Raw genomic sequence first — 21,599 nt, 5'->3', positions numbered from 1 at the left:
ATTTGTACAACTGCGTAGTTTTAAGAAACCGTTGTTGAACGGCTGGTCAGATCCCCAGAGCGAATACCAGACAGTACTCGCTCTGGAGTTCTAATTCTGTCCTTGAAGCTTCCTTATTATTTACGTTTATGCTAGGCCCATCGATTGAGTACATCGATGCAGCAGCCCTGATGTACCAGCTCGTGCCCCATGGTTCTTTGAGCTTTAGCGCTAGATAATTGTCAACCAATTAGATACCACCGTTTTGATGATGAAAAGGACGTTACTAGCCAATCACGCTGGTCATGGACCGCAGGCGGCAATGGGATTGGCTGCTAGCTTCCAAGGTTTATGATTACCATATCCATGTTTCATCATCCATTCTACTATGGTTCTCGGGAAATGCGAATTTTTGAACGCATTAATCCTTGGTTGATAACTCTGATACTTAAAGGCATGGCTATTTCTAGTCCTCTTCTCAGCTTGCATTAAATACGTATCAGTCTGATGCATGGCTGCCATTCGTTGCCATGTGTATAATCACCTGGAGAACGCGTTGTTCTGGTCGTGACAGCGCACGCCGTAGCAGTAGTAGTCGTTCCCGTCCGTCTGTAGGGACCCGTTGTTGTTGTTGTACGGGAAATACAGCTGGTTCAGGCCGTTAGCGAAGGCGAACAGCACCAGGAAGTAGATGAACAGGACCTTGACTATGTCGAACCCCATCCTTCCTAACGATATCTGCAGTAACAGGTAGAAAAATATTCAGGTGAACAGATTACGGTGAACATTTCTGTATACTAAAATGCTGTAAGTCAAATATAGATAAGAAACATTAACAATGTATTAAGGGGTTATAACTTTATCACGCACGAGTACTATTAAAGTAAATATACAATAATCTAACGATATAGGCCTTATGACGTCATAAAACTTCTAACGCATTGTGCAAAGAGTACAGTGATTCGAGACAAACAATTTTGCCAAATGAAGCGCATGAGGGTATTTCTTTACCGAAGGTCGTGTGAAGTATGCGATACGTACATATCTCAATACAAGCTCTCACCACTAGATCGTAGATATATTTTGAATTAAAAACGGATAGGCTCAGACTTTGCAAGTTTATAAATATGTTCACATTGATATTCAAAATCCAAAGGTTTAATACAAACAAGGGTATCGTCGGCCTAAAAGGCTAAGGTAATGTTAAGGTAGTCTCAAAGCCTTTTTAATTATGAAACAGTTTGTTGTTATCTACTGTGTCTAGGGCATGGAGCCGATCCCATTCCTTACAATGCATTTACCTCCCCAACCAAAGTAATATTCCAATATCTCTAGTCCCGTCAGGCCAGTCCCAACTAAGTAACTGGGTTATTTCGGTTATACCCTGTTGTTAGGAAAGTCTCAGATGTCTTGAGACTGACATGGCAGAATTGCTTGAAATTTGGAGGGTACTTAGACAAGAAACCAATCAATTCAGAAATGTGTAACATGGGTGGCAAATCTACATAATATTTCTATAATCTATTAAGAAATATGATGCTAGATTTTACAAAGAATGGCTCGCGCACCACCTTTGCCGATGGCTGAGAATATTGAATTTTTGAGAGGATATAGTGACAGTCATGTAGTGTAAGAATAAGTTTCCAGAAAATAGGAATATGGTCAAAATAATATGAAATGTAAAATCTTGCTCATTTCGACAATATTTGGGGGGGGGGTGCTATAACTTTCTTAACGAATAGCTGAATATGCAATAAGCAAAATTCGTTTTCCAAGCAATTATTCGTATAAACCATTTTCTTACGCATTGTTTGTGCCCAAGCTTTGTAGCTCTTGGCTAAAGGTGGGGCCCAAAGCTTTAAAGTTAAGATAGATATATTCTTAAAGTTTTCTGTGTTTTGCCAATCCATCAAAGTCAATCAAGGTGACAGCTGAATTTCTGTCAAAAGATTAGTTGTATTTAGCACCCTCTCCCAAAGTCATTATGTGCAATTATCTTTGATTATGCATAGAGTGCAGACAGAAACGTCCTGATGGGCAAGCAGAATGGGCCAGGTCATTGTGAAAAATACTTTGTGTTTTTGTTGAAAAATGACAGTTTTGGCTACTGATTCTTGGGTAAAATTAAAAAAGGATTTCCCAGACAAGTTCAAGTGATTTACACTGTTTCAAGAATAGCCTGTCTCATGGTATAATGTCATGATTGATTACATGGTAAATTGACTATCAAACACCATATTAAGGTAAAGGACATTATTTGGAAAGATTTTGCTTTCATTTAATTTAACTGTTTGGGTCCACACCCTATAACAGTTTTGAGGCAGTGCTCCTTGACAGACAGAGGTATCTCCACAAGTTCCGTTTTATGTAAAAAAAAGCGAATGATACTCAACATGACTCTACCACGCGAGACGAAGGATGGATGTGTATTGAGTGTCTGACATAAACGTACACCTACAGGTTTTATTTATACAATTTTGAGATGCCATAGATCTTAACAAAAATGAATTTGTGTAATTTCTAAAACAAAAACATACAAGCACTTATAGCCCTATGACTTTTCTGTACATACTAACATGGTCACAACAAGAACCAAGACACAAGTAAGAGAGAACTTCCGGAAAGCTTTGTCTTGCTTTGTCCTTCAAATCAAGCAAACAACAAATAAGAGTTGTCTGGAAGGGACAAAACAAAACATGACTTGCCCGTTAGTTTGGTTTTAGTACCGGCTTTATACATTGTTAGTTTTGTTGCGCTCTGTGGGGACAAGAGATAACACAGTAGGCCAAGAAGACACTTTGCGATTTGAACCGACGTTCCTGTATTTAGTCGACAAAAGTCTGATTTGAATTTAGGGTTGCAGTTTTGATATTGCCACGATACGAATGTTCAACAAATGTTCAAGGTCAATCGTTGCCATCATTAGTTGACTCCTTTTTAACAAAGGAACCCCTATAGATTTCAAATCATATTTTGCGGGTAGTGAATAATGATATGCAGACCGACACGTCACGAATCAGCCTGTAAATTTCCTAGACATCAGTGATCACGTAATTCCCTGGAAAACAAGCTAGTAAAATTTACCTTCACGGTAGCTATCAAATACCCCTTTACAGCAGAAAACATAGATTAACAACATTTTTTTGTTTTTTTTTTGTTCTAGAATTGAGTGGTTTGGGTCACGTGCCAACATCTGCACTATTGTGGCTGGACTAGCCTGGGTGCCGGACCACCGCGCTCCTGGAGCTAATCGCTCGGCCGGGGAAGCAACTCGCGCCGCCACCACAGATAGCACACGGATAGCACACGGCCCACTAATTATCTCAAATAGAAATCTGAGTTCGGCTGCCAAGCGCTCCCGGGGTGTCAACTCTACCCCTACTACAAGCCTAGGTCTTCCCCGCCCAAAATGGCTTATCATCGCATCGCGCGAAAGGACTGGTATCCAGGCTATGGCAGGACAGAACAAGGTTGCCTCAACTGTTGGACAGATGGCAGACGATGCATGTGTATTGTCTTACATGTGTTGTCTGACAAATCCATATGACACCTATTGTTACACTGCTAGAGCTTTATAAAAGTATGTGGAAGGATACTCTTGTTCTTCGCACATTTACTACTTATAAACTTTATTACGTGAAATGATTTGGCATCAGACAGAAGCCATAAACAAACTTGTTTACCTGAATAGTAGATATATAATATTTTAAAGGATAGAACTAAGGTCTATTGAGTTAACGTTATGGCCTGACTGTTCACACGTATTGTCTGGAAATAAGCAAGAGGCCATTGTCTACAAGACTTGTGGACAAAACCAGAGCTGAAACCATAATGTCCTTGCTGAAACTTAGCAATTTGGTGTTTTCAAACTTGATTTAAAATAAAAAGCTTATCAGGTTTCAGGTAACTACAGAAAAGTTTTGCTCTTCTTCTAATGTGCCCTCTTCGTCTTTCATGACGCTGCCTGTGATTGAAACGTGCTGAACTTAAATTGTATCTTCTGAAAAGTCAACCATATCGGGTTTGGAACGTCTGAGGCGGGGAAAGCCCAGAGAACAGCATAGCAGGGTAGCCATTCGAAGCCACTCAAAAGCTAAAAAGGATTATACCTACTAGTAGATACTTAGTAAAATGTGAACAAAAATCTTTACCTGCAGTGGTCCCAGGTGTGAGTTTGAGGTGAATAGAAAGATGACCCTGAGCGAGCTGAAGATGTTTGCTGTAGCGAAGAGACCCTCCGCCACGAGGGTAGGGTGGTCCGCCTGCCACGTGGAGCGGGGATGGACCGCACTCGTCCCGTCACTACTACTCATCCTCTCGTCCGAAAACTGGAAAGAACGTACGTCAATTGTTTAATATTTTATCATATTATGTGGTACTGAAGGTTTATTATCATATGGCTAGATATCGTTGACCAATCAGAAGGCTCCATTTGCGGGTCTGTAATCATCATACAGACTCGAAAAGCAGGTCTGTAAACTTCGTATGGACCCGCGGGTCTGTAAACTTTGTACGGACCAGGTGTTCGAACGTTACCATTAAATGACAGGGGGTTTTTGCTTTTACATTTCATGTTTAGACAAATACTACACAAACAAAATACAACATAAAGTAAATACTAACCACTATATGGACAATGGCTATATGATAATAACGTCAATGACCCGCTTTCCTTCGCGACCTAGGCACTTTATTCGGTGGTTATAGGAACGACCATGCCTTATCACACCTATAGACCTCAGGGCGGGTCATTAACCCTATATTATTCACCTTGATGCGATCCCCCCTTGGTGACTTGACCAGTGACTGACCCTTTGCTTGTATCCGCAAGGTTCCTCCATATTTCATGGCCTTTAGCAAAAGCCTTTACTACCTTTAAACATAATCGTCTTGCACACAACCATGTAAATTTTGCCTGTCAACAGTTTAATAATCTTCAAGGAGATCTAATAGTGGCAAGAGAGTATCCATGAACCCAAAATATATCCTCCGGTGACCAATTTGACATTTTTATGTGCCCATGGATTCTGTCCTGCCAACGGTGATTTTGCTTGGAAATTTACAATCTGTTTCATGGGTAGAAATATAGCAAACAGACTACCGAAGCGTTGACGTGGTAGAACAACATCCTGGGCAAAACGTAGTATAACGCGTGATAGAAATGATCCGATTCACTCAACAGGAACTATTGGATGCGATAACGCTACACGGCAATCAGGACTTTTGATGTAAGTCGTGTTGCCCAAGCGAAGAAGAGGAGAGCTGTCAGAAAGGCCATGAAACTTTCTACAGCACGGAATTCACACTGGGGAGAGTGAAAAGGAGGGGACGCTCATCTATCGCGATGAAGACGGGAGAACGAAGACGGAGACATATGATCCCGTGTTCCAAGCGATGAGGTCAGTTATCTAAAAGGAACTATACATTTCGTAGAAAATCTTGTGATTCAGAGTTTCAAACATTATGCTTTTCACAATGCTTTTTTAAAACATATATAGGCAATCTTTATGCATACAAAGAAAGAAGAAACTCACTTTGATATAAGAGACGACTCTCAGCGCGATGGTGGCGACGTAGAGAGAGTTCATGATGAAGTCCATGACGTTCCACTGGTCGCTGATGTACTCCTTCAGACCAGCCTCCCACAGCTGCTTGATCTCTCCCCAGATCATTCCTGGAGAAAACAATAAGATATTTGCTGTACTGTGATTGGTTAAGCCACCTAGGGCATTTCACACATGGCCTATAAAAGCCAGAACACTATTCCTTAAAAAAGCCACACTCAAGGCGAAACATTAGAATAAAGTTCTAAACGGGAACTGTGCGGCTACAGCGCGTTTTTTTTCTGAAGATGTGGCGTGAGTACGGTTGGCTTGAGGTTGTCCTTACTATTTGCTTACATTCCTGAAGCAACAATGGGATCGAAGACCACTTGCTTGTTTGTCTATTTGATCGTTTAGTTGTTTATTTGTTTAGCATTTGTAATTGTATTGCTGATATCAATGATTTTTTAAAGTCCTTTCTCCTGAAAATAATAAATGTTTTAAGATCAATATTGTATGAATTAGCTGTAATTCAGACTGTTGTATAGACTGTCTGCTAAATGCCAATAAAGTTTTTTTTTACTTTTTTTTTTACTTTGACTTTTGACTTGTTTGTTTTCCTCAATGTGGAGCGTTTCTTGGTCTTATGATTAAAGGAAAGTGGTAAATACACTTTAATATTAAGGCACGCGCAGCTGAGTACAATGCATTTAAACATCGTAAAGTTTGCTAGTAAACCCTTTTCACAAAGGTGTAGTGGGCTAGCGAGTTTGAAACCACGGTAGACTTTAATTATTCTGTCCGATATTGAAAAGTTGGAAACTGTAATAGCATTGATTTATTTGCCGACACATTTCCATGCTAAGGTGTATAGTCTTTGCGTAGTCTGTGTTACACAAATGTTCACCGTCCAGGGCTTTGAGAAGCTCTGCAAAGTTTGTGACAACGCTCCTGATTAGTCAAGGTTAGCAAAAGGATTATCTTAATATAGAGATGCATAGATCATTAGGGGGCCTTGACTATAAGAAACAAAAGCTGATAGAAGCCTGTTTTAGCCATGTAAATCCCCCCTTTCACTGGACCCGTGGCACGCTCGCGGCGTCGCTGCGGCTGATCGAATTGACAAAGCACTCAACGAATTTCATCGGCAAAAAAAAAAACAATCTTTTAAAGCTTTCTGTGTTATGTGTCTTTTCGGTCATACTTGTACGTTTTGAATGATATTCCCATTGTAAAGTCGAGGGTAACACACATCCAATTTAGGACGCAGCGAAGCCTCCAGCGTGCCGCGGGTCCAGTGAGAGGAGGGCGCTTTAGTTTTTACATACCCAGGACCCAGACGAAGATCATCCACTCCACGGTGTTGGGTACCGGCCCCTGCAGGTTGGGTCTGTCTATGTCCTCGTCCCCGACCAGGGCGGGGTTAGAGGCCAGATACAACAGCGCCAGGAAGAACAGGTACGACGTCGTGTGGCAGATGAACTTCAGGAACGGCTAGAGGAGACGGGAGGAAAAGTTTTAGAAGGAAAGCTCGTCTTTAAAAATAAATCACGTGTTAGTGGATATTGGGCGTTTTGCGACCTGGACAGTTTGGCTTGTTGCCAGTTAAGGCGATTCGATACCATGCACGATGAATATTTTTTTCAAGATGTTGCACAGTCAGGATGACGCCAAACTCTAACCCTTATTCTAAATCTAGGTTAACTTCAGGAATGGCTATGGGAAATGGGTTTGGAACAAGAAATTGACGTATTCATAAAATAAAGGGTAAGAGGATGTCGGACTTTTCTAAACAATGGCAGTTTGGCCTCTGAAGTCAGGACGATTCGGTGCCATGCCAATGACTTTTTTATGCGTTTTGCCCCTTAACTCTGACAATAACTCTAACTATAACTCAACCCTAATCATCAAGCTAAACTAAACCCTACGAAAAACCGAGTCCTCTGAGCTTCGAACTGTATATTTGCCGAAACGTCCTGATACCCGTGTTAGTGGGTACGGTCGGTTGTCAAGATGCTTACCAAATGTTTATACGTGTCAGATCGTAGTCTAATGATTGTTAATCTTCTTTGCTGGGTGAAAAGTTCTGAACCTAGAGATGCAAGCAGTTACTGAAAGTTTTGTTCAAATTTAAGAATGGATACGCTAACAGTACTGTTACACATATACTTTTTTTGACAACCCACACTGCGTTGCAGCAGATTATTGCAGTACTCAATAGATCAAAACATTTATTTTTTTCATTTCTAATATATGTTTTCTCCTTTTTTTTCTTTCTTTTTAGTTCTCTATAGGTATGGCTACATTGGTCGTAGGACCTCGTACGATTGAAATTTTGGCATATTATCTTTTGCAAGCAGGCAATGAGAGAACAAAGAATCTACAATGATCTATGACGGTATCTTCCCTATTAACTAACAAAAAAAGATTTTGACAACTCTCCCAAGAATGTCCTTAACCTACGATTTTGCGACGTTTTGCGACTATCGTGCGACGAATTTGATCAGACCCTCACCTTGCGTATAAGCTTGCCCAGGGAACTCTTTGGTGCGCAGAGGTAGCAGATGCCGAGCAGCGGGAAGGCCAGGGCGATGGAGGCGCAGATGAGGACCTTGACGGCCCAGTGCTTCCGCCGCCACGACGGGAACCCCTCGTACCACATGGACGACAGCAGCTGCTGGCAGTTAGGCTGTGAGACGAACTGGGATGGGCGAGGGGGGCAGAAAAAAACGATTACCAATTCAGGCAAACTTTACCTATTAGTAACTTCCTCTCAGCCTGCCAGATCGTTTGCACAGATTGTGAAAAAAATATGTATAACTGTGGACATAGACAAGCTAGGTATCAGAACCTATTATAGCTCGGAGAAGAGACTTGGGAGCTATAATAAGTTTCCATACTAGGCTAAAAAGGGGGTAGGAATAACGATTACGAATTTTAGCAACTTTTAACTAATTTTCTGTCAGTCTGCAATAACACGGGCTAAGACCGTTGAAAATAAATACTATACCCTCCAGTCCGAGAAGACTAGAAATTTTACAACACATAGAAGAATACATAGATTATAGTTCAAAATACACAGAAAACCTTTGACATAATTCACGTATAGATCAGAACAATGTGAAATGCTGTATTGCAACTTCGGAAACACAAACGGACAAACACACCCAAAACTAATAAGTAAACATAGCTTACGGAGATTGAGAAAACCTACTAAGTTGAAAGCGCTTTATGTTTGTTAAAATTCCTTGTCGAAAGTAAACATAGAAAGCCAAACTTTCAGTTTATTCACGTTCCATGAGAAACGGGTTTGCTTCCACTAAGATGTTCTTTAATACATGTGATATGAACATGTTTTCGTACAAAAGGACACTGTTTGGAGTGAGAGAATTTTGAGTACGTAAGTACGTAAATACGTAACGGTGGCAAACTAAAAAGTGAAACCTGTTAAAATCGTCTGAATTATAAACATGTCCATAATCATGACACTTGCAATAAATAACCTACACACATGACCACGACCCTTGAACCCTGACCTCTTTTTGGTGGTATTTGATGGCGAGTTTGAGCCTGGCCAGTGAGTTGCTGCCCGTGGCTGACTCCACCATGTCGTCCGAGTGGTTGAGGATGACCTGCAGTTCCCTCGTGCCCCGCGTGTGGCTCAGCAGGTCCGAGGCGAACTTCTTACACTGCTTGGACAGCTGTTCGTACTCCGACTTGAACTCGTTCTCTAAGGTCGACAACCTGTGTGAAGAGGTCGTGTTTAGTGATTGCAAATGGTAACAAGACAACTGTGTCTGAAGTTCGCCAGATCCCTGTTGGACTCCGAGTTCAGGGACTGGCTGCCACCACCCAGGACTCAGATCACTGGCAGAGTGACTCGAAACAGCCATAAACTGAACTGCCCAAAAGCCAGAACGAACCGGTACTTGAACTCTAGCATACCGTACCTGACCCGGCTTATCAACCAATATAATCAATAATTGTCGTCTGTAAATATATAATCAAAATGTCGAGTTTATCCTTTGTCTGTCCTACGAATTGAAATGACGGTTGAAGTCATACTTGATGTTTACGTACGTATATGGCACCGGCTGTATTATATACGATTTTAATCATTGTGCATTGGTTTTAATTCAGTGCTATGCACTGCGACTGCCAATAAAATCATCTTGTATCTTGTGTCTTGTATCTAAGACCATAGCACGTCAAGGTCAATGGATACAAAAAAGAAGTTCTGCTGCAGTACCAAGGTCGCATACCAGGGGACTCTTAGTCGAACTTGCCCTTCGTCTCACCAGCACCTAAATACATACCAAATATCTTCGCAATCTATCAAAAGGTTTTTCAGTTATACTGACTACAATATTCCGGAAACACAAACACACAGATAGACAGCTACACAGACACACAGACACGCCAAAAACAATATCTCCGTTTTTCATGGAGATGATAAAAACGCGGTACGTTCAAGTTTAAAGAGAGCCCTTGAGAAGTGACCTTGAAGCTAACTGCAGTGCATTCTACCTAAAGGCTAGCATGAACATGCAGTCATTGTCTAATATGCCATTTCGGGGTTCTGAGTGCGCATGTGCATCACTTTGTGAAAAATTGTGATGCAAGGTCAAATGATGAGGCCTCTAACCGTTCTTTGTCTAGACGCGATTGCCACTTTGATATTTTTTTTTAAACTTTGACCTTATAATTACCGGTATTAATGCTACTATTCTTTTCAGTGCTAAATGATAGAATGAATAATCAGGTCTCGCATTTCATTTCAATTCTGCTTCTAATTCTATTCTTGTGTTTCAGGCAATGTTTTTTCCAGACCTATCAGTTAATTCGCGATAATAGTCTAAAAACTTAAAAATTTGTTTATTACTTTAACTTTTGGCGAAATATTGGCCATATCACCATACAGATACACTGCTATGTTGTTAAAGTCGATGTGCACATGACCTTCTTATTACGTTGATGAAAGTTAGACATCCAGGTAGTAAGATACGCCAAAAATAATTACTCAAGCAACTGGATAAAGTTTTGAAACCGTCAGACGTTTCAGACAGCATCCACTGTCTTTCGTCAGTGACTAACGATAGGACTGAGAACACCAGTTTTTATACCAAAACTCTGAATGTATGTTAATGAGGTTAAGACAATTTAGGATGTCTTGAAGTAGTCTTTAAAAGAAGATTAATTCAAGACAAACTTTTGTGCCAATAGTTCAATTAGGCACTTGGGATGATGTGCTGACCACCACCCCCCAGCCCCGGACGAACAACATTTAGTTACTGTACTAAAATCAACAGTAGCTAATTGAACTATTGGCACAAAACTTTGTCTTGAATTAATCTTCTTTTAAAGACTACTTCAAGACATCCTAAATTGTATTAAACTCATTAACATACATTCAGAGTTTTGGTATAAAAACTGGTGTTCTCAGTCCTATCGTTAGTCACTGACGAAAGACAGTGGATGCTGTCTGAAACGTCTGACTGTTTCAAAACTTTATCCAGTTGCTTGAGTAATTATTTTTGGCGGACCTTTTTATTAGTTACACAAAACGTCATCTAAACCAACTAATGAAAAATAATTTTGAACAACTGTTACAGACCCCCTAAGTTCCCAGCTAAGTTCAAAGGCCGTTAGAATGGGGTCGTCACTTGACAGCATGATCAGACTTGGACTAGCCAGTGCTCGGTACACGTTCAACCTCTGCCGCGAGTGCCTCAGTGCGTCCGTACGGTAACCTTCCGCGCATTCCTGTAAGAACAAAATAGTACGCAGTCAAACCTCTGATAGTAACCACTATGCATAAATACCATCTGGCCATAGTGTATCCTTTTAAGGCCGTCTTTTCGATCTTTACTATTATTATCATTATAGGGTTTTGATGAAAGTTACATGTAGACATCCAGGTAATAAGATACGCCAAATAGTACTTACTAATGCAAGCAACTGGATTTCCAAAATCATATCAAGTTGCTTGAGGAACTAATCGGCGTATATTATTGGCTTTGCTTCTAATGCTGAACACTCGTTTAGTTTTATCCTTTGCAAACGTTTAAATTGTGTAAGGCTTTAGACTATTCTGCTCATATTTGATTTGCACCTTGTTTCGACTAGATTGAATGTTAACCAAGCTCATGTTTGGATAATAGATTAGAAAAATATCTTTGCTCTTGGCATAAGGGGTAAATGTCATGGGAGCATGCCTTTTAACCTGATATGTGCACTTGACGTTAAGAGTTCTTAATCCAGTGGTAGAGTGGTAAATATGATTAACTTATGCCTACTAACTAGACATACATATGTGTACCTGACGTCATTTGCTTGGTAGTAAACGTCATCAATGCATGTCTACTTACGTGGCATGTGCACCTGACGTCATGAGGTTTGGGGATGGGGTGTCCCTTCTGTAGAAGTAGCTTGAGGATCTCGTAGTTGTTCTTGTGCGCGGCTAGGATGATAGGCGTCATGTCTTCTGTGAAGTCGGACTCTCTCTGGACGTACTTCATCTGACAAAAGAACATTTAGAGTCACTCACGGCTGTAACGTCCTAGACATTTGATTGACTCAACTAGTGAAGGACATTTCCAAACAAGGGGATTGTCCCTCAGCAACGCGGGTATGGCAATAGTGCGCATGTGCAAACTAAATGTCTCCATTCGTAGCTTCTGGTACATCTGTGTAGCCTCCCCAGGCATATGGATCAGAGAATCCGTGTGAAACAGTACTAATTAGTCAGTAGACTCAGCCCACGGTGAAGATCACATTTCTCCCGCGTAACGGAACCTGCAGATGAAACCCTGGCAAATGTTGTCCCTATAGCCGCCGCACTTAGTCTGGTAGAGACTACAGCCGTGAACTGCCGTTAAGTAATAGACTGCTGGAGTGTTGGTCAAAGGTGTAATAAAACCACGTCGTTTGCATACAAAGTCCTCCAAACCTAATGATCGGCTATCTACCAGACACCATATATAAACCTAGGCGTATTAATGCAAGTAAGGTTTCACTTACACTCATTGACTAAAGACGTCTAAAAACTCTTCACATATTTAAATATGAGAGCGATACGAATTTCAAATACAGAAAGTTAATGTGCTCATAGTACTACTATATCCAATACAGCACCGACGGTTGTATAGAATTGGCACCCCCTCCATGTATCCATTTAACCCGCCGAAAGATCCATGCCGCCCCCGCCATAACATCAGCATTTGTAACACTATCAGGTTCTCAGCGGGGGCGAATGAGACTTTACAAACCCTCAGGGGGAACCATCTATCCAATATTCCCACTGCGTATTTCATGAAATACCATTAACCTGGAAGAAGGAGCCGGTGTCAAGCGAAGTTTCTGAGGTTGCCAAATACGTGAGAGATCAGCTACTGCACCTAATGAGCACGATCCTTTGGGGGGGGGGGGGGGGGGGGGTTGTCGCGGAGGGGGGGGGGGGGTCTAGTATACATGGGAGTAGGAGGAGTAATTGTAGTTTTACCAAAGAGATTGCCTGTTTCTAATGCAAGGTGCTGCTTTGACACGTTGATGTTCGCAAAGGGAAGGATCGTGTGGAATACTGTAAATGCATTTAAGTTCGCGTGGCTTTTATGTCGCAGTAGAGAGAACATTGAGTGTTCTCGGTGGTTTTAAGTTCGCATTTGAAACAATACTAGCGCTACAGTTATATGTGGGCAAAAATGTTTCGCGGCGATTATAAGTTCGCGCTGAAAGTTCACCGCGAAAACGGTGAACATAAAATTACCGCGAACATTTCTGCTTTACTTTTTTTACAGTATCTTATTCTTATATGGAGACTGTTTCAACATCTAGATTAAATGTGTTGGAACACAGAGCGACAGCGATCAAAAATATATTTTGACAGTGTTTTTTCTAATAGATTAGAAATAATTTAATGCATTCAAAGCTCCCCTCCTTATCAGTGCATCGCTTCAACCTTAGGTTAATTGCTACAACCTACGTTGTGAATGCCGCTACCGGACATTAAAAAAAAAGAAGTAAATCCACGAGACATGAACTCTCCTTCATTCCTAAATCGTCAAAACTGCTCTATATCTACCACACTGACTTAAAGGGGTGTCCATCTGGTGTGGTGGTTTGCGCTTCTGTCACTTACCACATCTTGTTCAAATTACTTGAAACCAGAAGGCCCGAGTTCGTGCCCGAGTAGGACACCTCTGGACAAGAGGCGCATTGAGTCATACCAAAGACTTCATAAAAGTTGTACATACTTCTGAAACAGTATGGAAGTTAAACACACTTCACTGCCACTAGCCCCCTGCTGCAGTGGTTGCACCACAGTGTGGCCCAGAGCTATGAAACGGGGATGGGCACCGCCCTATACACCTTATGGCGTGTGAGGATTTTTATTAATTTTAACTGAGGATTTTAACTATTTTAACTAACCACACTGATTTACTAATTTCATCAAGTTTACTATTCTGATCAACAGTAATAAGGATGGACAATGAGCAACTAATGTAATCACACTGCTCAGACAGCCAAGTTGTTGAAACATTTTTTGTATAAGTGAATCTAAAATTGATGTCTCAATTTTAAATCTATGTGAAATTTAAAAACAAAATTGCAATGATAAAGTCAATGTATTTGATAAGTGGGTTATAAAATCACGATCCCCTTTGTAAATTATGACGCAATCCCTGTGCATATTTCAATGAAATTTCATATGCAAAGTCATAACAGGTAAAACTAAAACTGAAACTGATGATGCGAAAAGGTATGATTTGAAAAGCAAGAAAACACACAAATCATTTTAATTTGTTTTTTTGTAGTGAGGAATTTCCATAGAAACTAGAAAAAGAACTTTAGAAGCGCGACAATGTTAAGAAATACAAATGTATAGCAACTTACGCACAGTAAAATAGTCTATGGATTAATTCACATGCTAACGCTCTAGAATACAGTATGTTGGTAACAGTATAATGTGTCAGGAATGTATGATATTGTCTCGTTTTTGCCAATAGTTATATACAGATTTGCCTACATGGATGGATATGTGAACAGGACATCATAATTTCCTGTTTATACCGACCCTAATGATATTTACCTCCGTCTTGAACTTTGACAATTGGCGTCATTGCATCATTATAATTCATCAATTTTGAATCCTGAAAGCTACTGTAAATTACAAATTATGGTGTTGTTTTTAAAAAAAAGAAGACGTGAAAGTAGGAATGTATTTAATTGCTACAGGAAACACCGCTTTTTTGAGTTTGATTCAATGGCTTTGAGCTCTAAGACTATAAGCGTTCATCTCCAAGGGGCGTGTAGATATGATTAACTGTTATCTTTAATCAACAATCGTAGTGGCAGCAAATGGTATTATGTTAGTGAATCATTTACAGTAATAGATTACCACAGAAGATTCCAAGTAATTTATGCTGACATGTTTTGATAGGGTATGCATTATTCCCCATTAAACTTAAAGATGCCCTAATTTTCAGAAATGGTTGTTATTATTCAATAGATAATATATCGATGACTACATAGTCAACTGATTTTTTTGCAGAATTCAACTTGTAGTGAATTCCGTGGCGTGTGTTTTGTAAAGCGAGATGATGCTCCTTAACCCCACACATACCCTTCATCCCCTATACACGCTTTCCTCATCGTGCATATATTTTACATTCATATATAGATCAGAGGCTATAAGCATATCAAGATGGTCAAGTGTCGCCAAGATTTCACAGCTGTAGATAAAAAAAATCTTATCGAGTCTGAAATTATTTTCCCATCTAATTTTTTTTTGTCCGAGGCTGAGATTACTAATGATTCAACTGGAGGATACTTGGAGGGTTAAGTAGAATACTGAATGTTTTTATGCGCGCTAGACTAATGTGTATTGTATCGTAAAATGCAATGTAGTTTGCATCTTCCTAAAAGTATTATCTATTGAAAACTATCACTCCTTTCTGGAGTTTAGGACTCCTTTAAGATACCAATTTTTGTTCCGTTGAATGCTTCGCTTTGAAGGAACATGCACTTCATGAACGCTCCCTTGTGAAACTTTGTGAGGGTAACATACACTTCATGAACGGTCCCCTTGTGGAACCTTGCAGTGCATAGGGAAATCATGACGGCACTAGAGCTGATAGTGCGGGCAGCAGGTCAGACCTGTTTACCTCGTGTTGCATCGGGAAGCCTCGGGGTGAACACGGGGCGAAAGATCAGCTCGTGCCGCTGATGACTGGTGATCAGTAGTGCGTAAAGATGAATCGGTAGTGCGCAAAGGTGAACAAGTACTGCTTAAAGGTGGAATGTTTACAGACGCTTTAGTAGCAGCATGCCGTCTCGGCAATATGCACATAAGCATGCTATACTGGTTTGGACCTAAAATTTCAATAGTGCGCGGCTATATATAGATATACATGAAGCTGGATGATCAAAATACCTCTATACAGGGGTTGACAGCAGTAACATTAGGGCACTTTTGCATTGCAATAGGTCCTAGACAATTTACCTGAAGACTGCTAAAGGGAGGCCTCTGTAAAGGTACATTTGTTCTGATACGAGCTAAATGGGGTCATTTCGGCTACGTCATAGCGTTAAGAATAGCACAGTACTGGAAATAAATGGTGCACTGCATATCCACAGACTACGGTAGACTACCTGTAGAAAGATTGTTAAACTATCTGAATAAAAAATTCAAATGTAAAGTTTTTCTTTATATGGAATTAGTTTTTTTTCCTTCTTTGTTAGAAATGTCTCAGCATTTATATATCTTTATCAACAATGATTGTATTTATACTATATTCCAAGTTTTTGAAATTTCTTCGAAAAACAACAAGGTTTCATTACCTCCACTGCATGTTTATTATTATCATTATCATCATTATTATTATTGCTGTTTTTACATGATGTGTTTATATTATGTGCTTATAAACGATGGCTCTCTGTTCTTGTCATTCCGAGGTGGTCATCAATTTCAATATCACAATTGTTGTAGATTGCTTCCTAAACTTAGGATATTACATACACTAAATGATTTTACTGAGTTTAGAGTGAATGGCAAAGAAAACATGAAGTAGATAATATCACCGGTGCACCGAAAACAAAGGGAGCGAAATATAAATGTTTGGTCATGTGTAAATGTATGTGTCTGCAAATTCGTTTTTAATTTACCTTATGAAATTTGTTAACATACTTTATTTATAAATACGTCCTTAGACCATTAGAATAGCTAGTTCAGTAACATGTCAATGATTAAAAAAAAAAGTGTCCAACATTTTTATAAAGCTGTATATGCCAATATCCCCAGTATATATTCGGTCATGGTTTGACAGGTCAAAATGTTTGATGACATCTTACAAAACTAACACTAGATAATTAAAAGTTGACACGTATCATCATGATGGTATTCATCCTAATGTTATGCTACACACAAACACACACAATAAAACTAGACTTGCCTATTCCAATTACCACCTATATCTGCACTGCAGCATATTTGCAACAACAACCGTGATTGCCTTCTTGTAGATAATCATGTAAACTATATGATTATGTTTTGCAAGGTTTTATATATCATGTAGATGCCAAGGATGTAAAAACTATTACAACCGCAAACACAGACCTTCATCATGCTTACTGGTACCTAGACAGGAAAACCAAAAGAGCGAAAGGCCATTCAACTTATATCAATACCTACAACGCTATGCCCTTGATGTACATGTTTACCTACTCCATCATCTGTTAATCACTGTTATCTACCAATTTATTTCACCCTGATGATAAACTGTGCATCCCACGTTCATTTACTTACATTGCCGCATGATTTCATTAAGGCATTGATAAGAAAGAGACCCCGAGGAAGATGCTGGCGATACTAATGAATTACAGATCTCGATTTCAGGACAAGCTTTACCAGCAGACAATGATGAGTACGATACAAAGTAAGCCATTGTAACTATTTCGAGAAGGTATAATCAAGGCCAAAATGGCTATGTACTAGTGCCATCCACCCACGAAGAACGCATGCCTTTCAGAGTGCTTTAAATGCTTGATATAAATCTACATCTAACTATCTATCTATGTATCTATCTATCTATCTATCTATCTATCTATCTACCTATCTATGTATCTATCTATCTATCTATCTATCAAGTATCTATTGTATATATATATATATATATATATATATATATATATATATATATATATATATATATATATATATAAATCTATTTAATATATATATAACGTATATTTATATATATATATAGAGAGAGAGAGAGAGAGAGAGAGAGAGAGAGAGAGAGAGAGAGAGAGAGAGAGAGAGAGAGAGAGAGAGAGAGAGAGAGAGAGAGAGAGAGAGAGAGAGAGAGAGAGAGAGTGAGTACTACTGCAAAATAGGAGACTTCTAAAAAGATAAATTCAACAGATAATTAGTTTTACTCAGAAATTTCTGGTATTGTTGGTCATATTTGCACCATCTCACAATATTATACTTATATTGTGCCAAATATATTGTTATTTCGTCAATAATTCCGAAATAGGTCTTAGGGTTTACGGGATCATGGACATTCAACATCCATTACATAGTACATTGCTGTTTCAAGAGTTAATTAGTCTCTCTCAGGAATGTCAATTAGTCTTCTGTTGCACCGTACCATCTTATAAGATCATACTCGGGGCTTGGGTTTTATACGGAATAAGTGTAAGGGCTGACAGGATCCTGAACATTCTATCAAGAGTACCAGATATATCATTGTTGACAATAACAGTCTGTCAAAAGTACTCATTTGCCGTAAGATTTTTCTTATTGACAGGAACAGGTTGTAAATTGTACCAAAAAAGGTCTTATAACCTTTTTGGAAAGAAATGAACAATGATAAGCTTTAAAAAAAGGTAAATTTACTTCTTAAATCAATATGATGAGCTGAATCCAGTTGGCCATGACGCCATTTTTTATTTCAGCGGCGGCTCAACATCAGATTAAGGATAGGCTTAATACATATCAAGCCAGTTTATCAATGAAGTTATGGAGGGCAATATAACTCGTCTAGTACGGTATACAGTTGAGGTATAGGTTAAAAATCTGGACATCAAATTCCAGTCATAAATGATATTTGCCTTCAAACACCAAAACATTTCTGCGATCAAAATGACACATTATGTTTTGTTCTGTATCATCTTCCTTTAACCTTTTTTTGTAATCGTTGTACATACAATGCTTCGTCAATGTAAGAGAGCTATTTTTACATATGAATAAGTGTGAAGAAATCCTTACAATTATCATAATCTCTGCCGAAATAATTAGAAAGACAATGATTTGCACTAACGGTACTTCCTTATCAATATTTCTCCCCCCCCTGAAAAATACAAAAAAAAACAATGTAACGATTTTTTTAAAAAGCTTGATGGTGATTCATTCAAAATACGATCGTAGACATTGTAAGGTTGTAGGATATGTAGTTCAGCGTAGCAGAATAAACCTCTGCGACCGGTACATCGAAATCAAAACATATTAACTGAAACATTGGAATATGTTCCAATAACGTAACTATTACACCAAGTACAACTCTAAACAGACTATTTTTTTCTCACGTTGCTTTAGGCCTAGGGTTCCTTGTCAATGTCTATTCTTATACGCCATACAAACCTCAATTCCAACCTTTTTTTGCATTAATCATACTTTAGTGTATGATTGAAGATTTAATTATGAACTGAAATATCGATTTGTATGATGTAGGTATGATGTAGGTATATTCAAAACACCAAGAAGGTGATCGATCATACAAGTATTTACATTCTAAACAATAGGCCGGATTTGAACTAATTCCTTCATTATATATACATACAATGAATCTACAACAAAAAAGGCAAGACCTTAGCACGCCGAGCATAAAATATACAAAAACCGAACTTATTTTGCATTACCTAGTTTGCACCCTAGGTGTCACCTAACTGATCTCGATCATTGCCAATAAAACACTAGATATCACCACAACAGCAAATATCCGGAAACAAACACACGCGCACAGATACGCCGATGTCAATACTCCATTAAAAAAAAAAAAATTAGGCATGTAACAACAGACAACCAGCAGTAAGTCCTACCTTGGGTGCATCCCATAACATATGGTGACCATATACTCTCGTTAGAAACACGCCATGGTCTCGTCAAAGAGGTAATTTTCCATTGTGCGCAATCCTCCTTGAAATATCATCTCCCAATGATTAATAATCCTACACCATTGCCTTGCATTTCTTACAATGAATATCCCTCCAAAGCTAGGTATTCAGACAAGAAGCGATCCTTGTTCTTCAAGCCAACATCCGTGCTTTAGATTCTTGTATTGCTCTCCATCGCAACCCCGGCGAGTCTAATGCTGTTTTGATGACGCATGTGCCAGGTTAATGAATGCTCCCCTGCTCATCAGCCATGCAGACAGATCTCGCAATACGTGAATGGCGAATCGCGCTCAGACGCTAAGCTGTTGGAATATATTTACTATATACGTGAAAAAATATAAGTAGGAAATTGAATACACTCTCTCTCTCTCTCTCTCTCTCTCTCTCTATATATATATATATATATATATATATCTATATATATATATATATAGAGAGAGAGAGAGAGAGAGAGAGAGAGAGAGAGAGATGAATAGAAGGCCAATAATAGAACTAGTCCTTGAGCAGACATGACAGTCAAGGTCATGAGGTCAATGGAATAGGCTTCTAGTTTTCTTCTTGTCGGTGTGTTGTTTTTTGGCAGTCTTTTTGTGTGTCTGTGTTTTAGCTGCTATAGTTAGATATGAAGAGAGAGAGAGAGAGAGAGAGAGAGAGAGAGAGAGAGAGAGAGAGAGAGAGGAGAGAGAGAAGTCTGTGTCCCTGCAGATAACATCCAGTATCTGTATCTGTATATGCCTGCTATATATCCGCCATTCGGCGTAACACACCAGCTTCGCAAGCACGTGACACGACGGGAGCTGGTTATATTACACTGAACGACCTGTCACACCTTGTCTTTGCACATCTGACTGGAGCCATTCTTTAAAGCTTTTAATAAGGATGCTCCTGGATAGTCTGGATCCACCGCTCTTATAGATATAGATTTATGCTTTTGGTGCTGTTATGTATTATCACCGTCTGCCGCCTTCTTAGGGTAGACGATGCAGAGCAATTAAATTTTGCGACGGAAAACCTATTATCAATGTTGATGGGTTTCTATGAAGCCATGGCCTACGGTAGATCACTACTAATACATGTGTGTGACTGCCTCACGTTGCGGATGGCTGAGCATTCAGATTGCCACTGAATAGACACTGGTTGCCCGTCTTTGATCAGTCTACGAACGACGTAACCCTAAATTATAATTAGTCTAGTAGAGAGCTTTCCATTGTACTCTTAACGTGTCCTGACTCCTTAATACCCTACAGGGACCAAGATATGATCGCAATTGTTTGATTTCATTAGCAATTTGACAAACAATTCATTGAATCTGTATAACAGTTTGGTTTTATTTTAGATGTTCCTTATCATCTTTGTAATATCTCTTGATTCATTTTGATTATGTTATCATCATATTGTGTTTTTTCTTGTTTTGGTATATTTGTCACTGATAATGATCATGATTTATAAAACAAATCTTTAAATTTAATGATCTGTTCTAGATACTGTACGTTGTTGCCTTTGTTTTTTTTACTCCATCTTATGATTATAACATTTTGATTTTGGTTCAAAGTTCACAGGCGAAGGCGTTTGCCTTAGCCTTGTAGGCTTCTTCCCTTACCTTTGTCCGACACTTTTCGAAGTATCTTTCATTACTTCACTAAAGTTATTTTGTCCTTGTGTGTCAATGAATACACGAACAAAACAACGTACCTGCACGCTTGTCGGTTTTAGATCTGGACATCTTTGACGTTGTGGCAATCTGATGATCATATGGCTCTTCTCAGCACTGATTCTTGCAATGTACTGTCTAGGATAGGTTTTAAATTATAGTCCTTAATCTGTTAAGCTAGCATGATTTTGGTTTGAATCATCGTCTACTAATTTTCAATAGATTGTACCTGAATTGACCACGATATGCGA

General features: G+C 39.2%; 1 protein-coding gene across 1 annotated transcript in view; it reads right to left on the bottom strand.

The window, feature by feature from the left end:
* Positions 1 to 21,599, bottom strand: part of LOC136436994 (short transient receptor potential channel 4-like) — a 34,247-nt gene that overhangs the window by 3,862 nt on the left and 8,786 nt on the right. The window contains exons 3-10 of the mRNA XM_066431415.1: positions 11,891 to 12,040; positions 11,137 to 11,285; positions 9,059 to 9,266; positions 8,038 to 8,223; positions 6,851 to 7,016; positions 5,514 to 5,653; positions 4,131 to 4,307; positions 524 to 717 (exon numbers count right to left, since the gene is read on the bottom strand). Coding sequence (XP_066287512.1) covers positions 524 to 717; positions 4,131 to 4,307; positions 5,514 to 5,653; positions 6,851 to 7,016; positions 8,038 to 8,223; positions 9,059 to 9,266; positions 11,137 to 11,285; positions 11,891 to 12,040 — 1,370 coding nt within the window. The remainder of the gene's footprint in view (positions 1 to 523; positions 718 to 4,130; positions 4,308 to 5,513; positions 5,654 to 6,850; positions 7,017 to 8,037; positions 8,224 to 9,058; positions 9,267 to 11,136; positions 11,286 to 11,890; positions 12,041 to 21,599) is intronic.

Source organism: Branchiostoma lanceolatum, chromosome 6 (genome assembly GCF_035083965.1).
Source record: "Branchiostoma lanceolatum isolate klBraLanc5 chromosome 6, klBraLanc5.hap2, whole genome shotgun sequence".
NCBI lineage: Eukaryota > Metazoa > Chordata > Leptocardii > Amphioxiformes > Branchiostomatidae > Branchiostoma > Branchiostoma lanceolatum.
This window is presented reverse-complemented; position numbering and strand designations above follow the sequence as displayed.